Source organism: Mesoplodon bidens (assembly GCF_964165515.1).
Source record: "Mesoplodon bidens genome assembly, chromosome: 12".
Lineage (NCBI taxonomy): Eukaryota > Metazoa > Chordata > Mammalia > Artiodactyla > Ziphiidae > Mesoplodon > Mesoplodon bidens.
Window position 1 is genome coordinate 85252548 of NC_138168.1, and position 10115 is coordinate 85262662.

The 10115-nt window shown below is 52.1% G+C and overlaps 1 protein-coding gene across 3 annotated transcripts in view; it reads left to right on the forward strand.

The window, feature by feature from the left end:
• TULP4 (TUB like protein 4) overlaps positions 1 to 9788 on the forward strand; it is a 237084-nt gene extending 227296 nt beyond the window's left edge. For all 3 annotated transcript variants that reach the window (XM_081251478.1, XM_081251479.1, XM_081251480.1), the window contains 3 exons: positions 739 to 882; positions 3341 to 5850; positions 7540 to 9788. In XM_081251478.1, coding sequence (XP_081107604.1) covers positions 739 to 882; positions 3341 to 5850; positions 7540 to 7656 — 2771 coding nt within the window. In that variant the 3' untranslated portion in view covers positions 7657 to 9788. The remainder of the gene's footprint in view (positions 1 to 738; positions 883 to 3340; positions 5851 to 7539) is intronic.
• The last annotated feature ends 327 nt before the right edge of the window (positions 9789 to 10115 follow it).

Below are 10115 nucleotides of genomic sequence, written 5' to 3' on the forward strand. Positions count from 1 at the left end.
ACAGAAAGTTGACGGGGCAATTGCATCCTGATTCTAATCTACCATGAAACTTAAGTTCAGATTCATTATTTTTTTCAGCTTATTTTGTCTCTAAATATTTTAGTTGCTGTCTAGGCCTTCTCTTAAATGTCCCCATTAATCAAAGTAAACCTTAGTATTTAAAGAAAGCATGTGGCAGTTCCCCGTGTCTATCCTGGTCATGAAATTGAAATAGGAAGTCAGTAAGATAAGAATTCAGTCCTGAATAAAAGCAGCATTTTATTCCTACCTGAGACACGTCATCCCTTCTGTCATAGTTGCCTTCAAACAGCTCCTTGATTGCCCGAGATACCCCTGAGCTCGGCACTCTGGTTATCACAACTATTTTCACTAAATTATCCTTCTGATTGCAAATGAGATTTTTTAAAAATATATTTATCATACCCAGCTCATTCCAAAAAAAGAGTGTAAGTTTTTAACATTTGAAATGTGTGGTTCTGTAGACAAACCACTGGCAGAGTGGCCGGGCTAGACCGAGAATCTGTTGACACCGAATCTGCACTGTGTCCGGGGTGGCGGGTCGAGCGCCGGGGGGAGACGCGCAGCTGCCCTCAGGCTCTCAGCCCGCCCGCACAGATCTGTCTTCTGAGCGCAGGGACACCGCAGCCCCATCTCTCTCCCCGTGAGGGACGCTGCTGGCGCCCTGGCTGTCCTCTGCCGTGTCTCTGTTGACTGTGCTTTCCTCCTCCTCCCCACCAGTAATCTATAAAACCAGCCTCCTGCATCTCCAGCCGCGGCAGATGACCATCTATCTCCCGGAGGTTCGGAAGATTTCCATGGACTTTGTTAATTTACCTGTCTTCAACGCAAATGTTTTCAGTGAAGATGAAGATGATTTACCAGGTGTGTTCACGCACGTCAGCTGGTTTGTCACGAGCCCACACCCTCTCTTGGTGGGTCGTGTTGGGGGCAGAGCGGCAGTAGCTGGGGATGACCGCGCGTCAGCCCGTGCCTGCTGCCCCGGTAAGGGTGGAAGGCACGTGAGGTGTCACGGCAGAAAGGCCACATACTGTCACTAGTCTGGGGAGGAGAGGAGCTGCCAGAGCAAAAAGGACGCTTGAGGCGGAGGTGGCTGTGAGCGCTGCCACCGCCTCGTCTCACCCTCGCGGTGAGCCTCCCAGTCCCGTGCCTGGATAAAGAGAAGTTAACGGGACCAGTCAGAAATCAGAAGCGAAACCCTGTCTCACGGACCCTAGGCCGGCCCTCGTCCTCTCAGTCCCTGCTTAGAGAATGACGTCACGCAGATGACCCTGTGCCCACGAAGCCCGGTTTCTCAAACCTGCCCCGTCTCCCGGGCAGGAAACCTGTGCATTTCAACATCTCTCTCTTAAGTGCAGTGCAGGTCTCCATGCATAGAATAGAAGCCCGGTGTGAGTTAAAAGTAAAATCTGGTACAAGGTTTTAAAATCCCAGCTGACAGAGTTGGAAGTATCTATAGCATCTGAGGTTAATTCAAGTGCTTTCTAGTCAGGGGGTCCTATTTTGATTAACAGCCTAGAATGAATTCTAATTAGTCTCCCAATTATTGTCTGTGACTATTCTCAAAAAATGTCCACCTGCAACAATTCTATAAACACAGAGATTCCTCTACTTAAAACCAAGCACGGTTCTGAAAGTCTCTGGTTTCTGAGCCAGAGGAACCCTACATGTGCCGCTGACTTTTCAAACAGAGGGGCTCTAGTCTTGCCATGGGATGGGCTGGGCTGGACACTGATCCCAGCTCAGGCTCTGAACGTGAGGGAGTTGTCTGCTTTCTCTCAGCCCAGGTTTTTACCTGTAAAATGACTGTGCTTTCTGACAGTAGCCGCCTTTGGTCCTCTGACGGTTTACCTCTCCTCACGGGTGGAGCAGGTGTTCTGGACTCACGCAGTCCTGATGGGCACGGTCTTGTGACCGTGTTAGCCTGCGGTTTGGTGAGGCTGAACACCCTTCAGCGTGTAGCCTGTGCCCTGCTAGTTCACAGCCTTGGATCTGGGAGTATCTTTTACACTTTCTCCTTATCACCTTCCGTTCTCCCAGAACGTGACTGATAGAGCTCTCTCTAACGCTCAGCTGTTGTTATCGTCTGTGGTTCCCTGTGGAGGAGGGAACGTTTGGTCTCAGAGTTTAAACTCAGTGCTTCCTGACGCGACAGAGACTCTCGTCTCGTTCAGCGGGGAAGACACCTGCCGTCAGTGTTCCATACCGAGGAGAGAACATCTGGAAGAGGAAGCTGAACAGGAATAGTAGAAAACTTGGGACAGGGCCCAGATTCGTGCAGGCAGGAGATAGTTACCTCTCACGAGAGGACCCCCGGGAAGGGGAGAGTCTGTTGCAGGCGCTGAGGGCGGGCTTAGCTTTTCATGAACCAGCTGGTTTCATTCTGAAGTTCTGGTGAAAGGTCAGCCAGCCTCTGCAGTTAGCCTGTTAAATTCTATTTCCTGCTCGGATACTAGTTGCCACACAGCACTTAGAGGCCCACATGAGTCAGCTTGCCATGCTCGGTGAGCACTTCAGACAGGGCAGTTCAGACAGTGGCTCTGAGCATGTGCACGTGGTCTGCAGATCATCGCTCAAATATACACTTTATTAAATCCCTACGGTGTACAGATAGGGTATATTTACAGGGTTTATTCAATGGGGCTCACCTTATATACCATTTGAAATGCTAAAAAGCAGCAAAATTAGGAAATGACCCTTCCCCTCATATGCAGATTTGCTAGAAGAGTCTTTTCATTGGTTTCTCTACTGCATTTCACATGGTTCTATTTACAGAAACTTAATTGCTGTACAACTCTCCAGACACACACCTGCTGCATGACACTTCCCACACTAACCAGTCCGTGACCCTGGATGAATCCACTCAAAAGAAGCCTAGGCACTGAGTCCTCAGTGGAGTTTCATACTGTACCAGGGCCCTCTTCTTGCACAAAAGAGTGGGCTTTTTATGAATATCACAAGTTAAAAGCATCTTTTAAACACTTAATCGTTTGCCATGGTGCCATTCAGGTACATGGTACCAAATTCAGAAGGTTCAGAGGTATTTATTGGAAAGCTCTGGCAGTGCCCTTAGCTTACAGACGACTGCAGGCTGCCCTGAAGAACCCGTCGGGATTGCCTGTGTGTCCTTCTAGAAACATTTAGGGAAGTGTTTTGTAACTTGTGTGAACTGTCCAGCTTTCCCTAAGCAAACACTTTCCTCTGTAGCGACTGCATTCTGTATGCAGAAGGACTGGATGAGTAGAGATGTGTTGCTTCTTCTGACCCAGTTTCATGGCAGTGTTTTGTTTGTAAGCAGTTCATCTTTCTAATTTCCTTTCAGTGACAGGAGCATCTGGTGTGCCCGAGAACAACCCACCTTGCACCGTGAACATCCCCATCGCCCCCATCCACAGCTCGGCTCAAGCGATGTCCCCCACGCAGAGCATCGGGCTGGTGCAGTCCCTGCTGGCCAACCAGAATGTGCAGCTGGACGTCCTGACCAATCAGACCACAGCCGTGGGCGCAGCCGAGCACGCAAGCGACAGCGCCGCCCAGTACCCCGTGGCCAGCCGCTACTCCAGCCCTGGCCAGGTGATCTTCGGGGGCGTGGAGATAAGCCGCGTCATCCCCAACCCGCCTCAGCTGTCCCTGCCACCGCCAGCACAGGGGGCCATCCAGCTGTCTGTGCTGGACCACGGGGACCGAGACCACGAGCACCTGCAGAAGCCAGCCAAGGCCCTGCGGCCGGTGCCACAGTTGGCCACCGAGGGGGACGCGGTGGTGTTCAGCGCCCCCCAGGAGGTCCAGGTGGCCAAGATGAACCCCCCACCCCCCTACCCGGGAACCATCCCCGCGGCCCCCACCACCGCGGCGCCGCCGCCCCCGCCGCCGCCCCCGCCGCCCCCGCTGGACACTTGCTTGAAGAAGGGCGACTTCTCGCCCTACCCCACGGCGGCGCACTACCAGCCGCCCCTGGGCTACGAGAGGATCACCACCTTCGACAGCAGCGGCAACGTGGAGGAGGTGTGCCGGCCCCGGACGCGCATGCTCTGCTCCCAGAACACCTACGCGCTCCCGGGCCCGGGCAGCTCTGCCACGCTGAGGCTCACCGCCACCGAGAAGAAGGTCCCGCAGCCCTGCACCAGCGCCACCCTGAACCGCCTGACGGTCCCGCGCTACTCCATCCCCCCGGGGGACCCGCCCCCCTACCCGGACCTCGCCTGCCCGCTGGGCGCCCCCGGCCGCGGCGCGGGGCAGAGACCCGACGGCGGCCTCATCCACGCCACGCTACGCAGGAACAACCGCGAGGCGGCGCTCAGGGCGGCGCCGCTGGCCGAGCCCCCGCGGCCGCCGCCGCACCCGCCCAGGCCCAAGGGCGCGGCGCAGTTCCCGGCACGGCCCCCGCCCGCCCTGTACACCTGCAGCCAGTGCAGCGGCGCGGGCGTGGCGGGGAGGCCGGAGCCGGGCGCGGGGGCGCAGCCGGGCGCCGGCCTGGCGCACGCGGCCAGCACCTCCCCGCTGACCTCCCAGTCGTCCTACAGCCTCCTGAGCGCGGGCGAGGGCGCCCGCGAGCGCGCCGACTACGTCAACTCGGCCTTCACCGAGGACGAGGCGCTGGCCCAGCACTGTCAGGCCGAGAAGCCGCTGAGGCACCCCGCGCTGAGCGAAGCCGCCGTGGCCGTGAAGCGGCCACCCCCCTACCAGTGGGACCCCGTGCTGGGGGAGGATGTTTGGGTTCCTCAGGAGAGGACAGCACAGACCGCGGTGCCCACCCCCCTGAAGCTGCCCCCTCTGATGGTAGGTCAGAGCCAGCACCTGGATGTGTCCCGAGTGCCCTTCGTCTCCCCCAAGCCTCCCGCCAGCCCTACAGCCACTTTCCAGACGGGCTATGGCACGGGAGTGCCCTATCCGGGAGGCTATAACACCTCCCCTTTGACGGGGGTGCAGGCTCCCTGCTCCCCGAAAGACGCTCTGGCCCCAGCACAGTTTGCACAACAGGAGTCCGCGGTGGTTCTTCAAACGGCCTACCCGCCCAGCCTCCCCTACTGCCCCCTGCCCCCCATGTACCCGGGAAGCAGCGCCTGCTCGAGTTTCCAACTGCCACCCATCGCCTTGCACCCCTGGAATTCCTACAGCGCGTGCCCGCCCGTGCAGAGCCCCCAGGGCGCTCTCCCCCCCAAGGCGCACTTGGTGGTGGAGAAGCCCCTCGTGTCCCCGCCGCCCACGGACCTCCAAACCCACCTGGGTACAGAGGTGATGGTAGAGACCGCAGACAACTTCCAGGAAGTCCTCTCCCTGACGGAGAGCCCAGTCCCCCAGCGGACGGAGAAGTTCGGAAAGAAGAACCGGAAGCGGCTGGACAGCCGGGCCGAGGAGGGAAACGTTCAGGCCATCACTGAAGGCAAAGTGAAGAAGGAGGCTCGGACTTTGAGTGATTTTAATTCCCTGATCTCCAGCCCCCGCCTGGGGAGAGAGAAGAAGAAAGTGAAGAGTCAGAAAGACCAGGTGAAGTCGAAGAAGTTGAATAAGACAAATGAGTTCCAGGACAGTTCAGAGAGCGAGCCGGAGCTGTTCATCAGCGGGGACGAGCTGATGAACCAGAGCCAGGGCAGCAAGAAGGGCTGGAAGAGCAAGAGGAGCCTGAGGGCGGCCAGCGAGCTGGAGGAGTTCAAGTGCCGGAAAGCCAGCGAGAAAGAGGACGGGCGGCTGGGCAGCCAGGGCTTCGTGTACGTCATGGCCAACAAGCAGCCTCTCTGGAACGAGGCCACCCAGGTGTACCAGCTGGACTTCGGGGGGCGGGTGACCCAGGAGTCGGCAAAGAACTTCCAGATCGAGCTGGAGGGGCGGCAGGTAAGAAGCCATGTGCTGGGGTGTGGCCAGAGTGCCGCTTTCTGGTCCTGACAGGTCTCTGGACTTTGGCCTTGGGGAGCGTTTTTCAGAAGGCCAGATGGGAAATGTGGGAAACGGCTGATGACTCTTAGCTGGGGCCGGTTGGGCTTGTAATTTTCAGCATGCCTGTTGCTCTCTTTTCTTTATTTCTCCCCAAAGTAACGCATGTCCTGATTTTTTGAAGTCAGATGGCTCTGTGAGACCCATGAGGGAAATAGGCACCTGCCCACTGCCCACAGCTGCTCCAGAGGGCAGCTCTAACAGCTGACTGTGTGTGCTGCTTCTGGTGTTTGCCACCGTACTTGTGAAGAACACATTCCTACTTCTATCTCTTGAGTTTTCAGTTTGGGGCGTCATGTACTGACTTCTTCCTGAGCACCATGAGGGTTCATTTTCTTCACCCCAACGCCCCCCGACATATGAACTTTCCCTTCCCCCCTTTTCGCAGGTAAATCAGTAGTCGTTGGTCCCCTCGTCGTGCCACTGAAGGTGGTTCATTTCTGAGCCATGTGTTAGGGTTTAATTACAGTTTCTTTTTTATCGTGTAGGCTTTTTACCCGAGACGTAAAAATTACCCAGTTTTCATTTGCTTGTCTTTCTGCGTTTCTGTTATTAAGCCCTTCCCCAGTCCTCTGGCAGAACATCCATCTCCTCTTGGTGCACTTGAGCACTTTGCGTAGTTTGTCAGTTCTTCCTGCGCCAACCTGGAATTGTTGCTGTGGTCCCACTGCATAGCTGTCGTTCTGGGGCTACCCTTCTCCACCATCCCGGGAATTCCCTTCACCGCTCATATTTAACGTCATTAATTCGCTCAAGAAATGATTATTGAGCACTTGCTCTATGCCTGGCAGTCCTCTTGGCCAGGAGTTGGGAAATCACGGCCTACAGGCCCATCCAGCCTGCAGCCTTGTTATATAAATAAAGTTTTATTGGAACACAGCCTTGCCCATTATTTCAGTACTGTCTGCGCTGCTTTTGCCCTGCAACAGAGGTTCAGTAGCTGTGGCAAAGTCCATGTGACCTACAAAGTCTAAAATGTTTTATCATCAGCCCTTTACAGAGAGTTTGGGAACCCCAGTTCTGAGTGCTGAAATTCAGAGCACTGAGGAAAACAGAGGGAGATCTCTGTCCTCCTGGAGTTTACAAAAATGGAAGAAAGACCATGAACAATTAAATATGTGTAACATCATATAATAACATGATACAGTGTGGTCACAGTAAGCACTGGGGTGACAGGAAAGCAGGTGCAGGAGGTGGAGTGCAAGGGGGACCACGTGTGCTCTGCTTGGTCCCTCTCTGAGCAGTGTGACATCTGACAGATCACAGGTGGTGGTTCTCTTAAGCCTCTTTTAGCCTGTAGATTTTTTTCTCTACTTTTTCTTTCTCCTTCTGTTTCTTGGTGGAGAAACCACTTCCTTTGACCCGAGGAGCCTTCCACGCTCTGAATTTTGCCTGTGGCCTCCCCAGTGCACGATTTAACACGTTCCTCCATCTGTTTATTTCTGACAAACTCATAGTTAGATTGGTAAGCTTTTCAGAGTCGCTTTTGTTGGCAGAAATATCTCACAGGCCGCGCTGTCTGCTTCTGTCAGGAGCCGCAAGGAGGTTTTCCTCTAACGTCTTTGCTTCGCCGCCCCACCCTCGCCCCAGGTGATGCAGTTTGGACGGATTGACGGCAACGCATACATCCTGGACTTCCAGAACCCCTTCTCCGCTGTGCAGGCCTTTGCGGTCGCCCTGGCCAACGTGACCCAGCGCCTCAAGTGAAGAGACTGGTGTGGGGAGGAGAAAGCGGTCTGATCGCAGACGCTGGAGGAGCCTGCACGGCCTGGTGCCTGGGGGACCAGAAGACGAGGGCAAAACTGGAAACGTCTGTCAGGCCCAGGGGAGGGCACTGACCTTTCGTTGTTGTTTGTTTGGGTTTTTATTATCCTTTATTTTTTTTTCTTCTCATTTTTTTAAACAAAAGTAAAATACAGGAGAGCGGTGTTTGCAAGCAAAGGGTGCAAGGCACCTACCTGGTGGTGTTTAGGTCGCTGTGGGAATGTCTTACTGGGTTTGCTTATGTTGGCGACGGGACAAGGGGCCCTTCAGAAGGAAGGTTAGACTGCCTTCTCGCCTGCTGTTCTTCTAGACTAGGAGTGTGCATTGTTTTCATTCTCCACAACATCTAGCTTTTATTATTCCTCCAACATCACTACTAGTGTAAATATAAAAAACTTGTTAAGAAAAACACAACCAAAAAATCCTGAAGGTACAGGTTCTCTTGCGGGGGGACATTTAGTTCACATATTATGTTATTCCCCCAGAGGTGACTTGATTAATGAGGGGTATTTTGGCAAATGCACTGTGTTTGACTAATAAAAGTAAGCTTTTTACGGGGGTGCTGTTACCAGGTATAAATACGATTTGCTCATGAGCTCGTAGGGAAAGGATGACGGACGAGGAAGGATCTCCTGCAGGTGTTCACGTGGGTGGCTCATGTCGTGTGACTTGAAGCAGTACAAGGGCCACGCTCCTCTTCAGAGGAGGTTTACACTGAAGCCTCCACTGGTTTCCTAATGTGTCAAAATTCCGTTGGTTCAGTGATCATTCAGTCTGCTTGACTTCGGGAGAAAGATCCCTGAGTAGTGTGGTGTGGGGCAGCAATTTTCTGGGCTGCGGTGGTGGCTCGTTAAGAGACCTGCTGCTGAGAAGTGGGCTTCACTCCCTCTCCCCTCTCCTTTTTGAACCTGGGAACCGTGCCAGAGGCGGTGTCTTCCCCATCAGGTAACACGGTTCTGTACTTGCTCTTTCTAAAAATGCTGACAACACTGGTGTGAAAACAGTCCTTTCCTCTTTGGGGCTATGTTAAAACTCAGGCGGCTAGAGATGTGTTCCAACAGGTTAGAAATGTAGCGAAAGAGATGTTAGGCATTTGCCAGGGTATGAAAAGTAAGAGTTATAATCAACTCTTTTGACAAGAGCCCCACAAGCTTTTCTAGAAAAAAAAAAGTTTATTAACTGTACAGACTGCTTACTGAGGAGATAAACCACTGGGAGAACGTGGTTAAAGTTGCAAGTACTTAATGTAGTTGGTTGGCTATTCTTTGTTAATTTCAACAACAACAACAAAAAATCCAGAGATTATCTTTTCCCACCTCCCGCTCCACAGAGGGCAGTATTCAGCCCTGATAATAAGACCCAGTTCATAGTTTTCAGTTACTGATCTGTGATGTTGTTTAGGGCAGGAACACAAGAACTGTCTACCAGTGTAGGGTCCTAAATTTGGATTTTGTTTGAAAACAAACAGGTGGAAGATACTGCAGAAACGTATTTTTAAAAAAAAAATTTTTTTTTTGTTTTTAATCTTCTGTTTTAGTTTAAAAATTAGAAAAGAAACAGGCCCAATGCAAGATGACATCACTTACCATTTTCTTCAGACCCAGAAGAAACACAGGTGAGGTTTCAAATATGGTGAAGGACATCTCCCAGCTAATACAAGAGCTTCCCATTTTATATTTTAAAATATTGAACCGGATTCTTTGGTGGGTAAATTTTTCCAGAAAGAATTTAGCAATGTATTCAGAATTATAAAATTCTTTTATATGAGTTTCTGTAGCTTAACATGATGTTTCAGTGCTTATTATCAGCTGTGCAATAATGGTTATAGCCTATTTCTAAATAATTTAAATGCAGTTCCCCTGTTTTATTGTCCAAAAGTTAATTATTTATCTTGCTTTCATAGTGTTCGTAGGAATTATTTTGTTACTGTGTTCTGGTGAGTTATGCCCACTTTATTATTTATTTAGAAAAATAGTATGTTTGTAATGACTTATTTGGTGGCAGTATATTTTGCTGCAAGAAATAAAAAGGATATGATAGAAGGTTTTTTTTTTTTTTTTTTTGCTGTCCGCGGGCCTCTCACTGTTGCGGCCTCTCCCGTTGCGGAGCACAGGCTCCGGAAGTGCAGGCTCAGCGGCCATGGCTCACGGGCCCAGCCGCTCTGCGGCATGTGGGATCCTCCCAGACCGGGGCACGAACCCGTGTGTCCCCTGCATCGGCAGGCGGACTCTCAACCACTGCGCCACCAGGGAAGCCCGATAGAAGGTTTTTTTACTGGACAATTTGTAACTTTTTCTAATTGGGAAAAATTCCTATTAATCCTTTAAAAGCAATTCTTTTTTTTTTTTTCATTTTGTGGTATCAATTATATAAAAGGAGATTTCTTTGAGATAACGTATCCT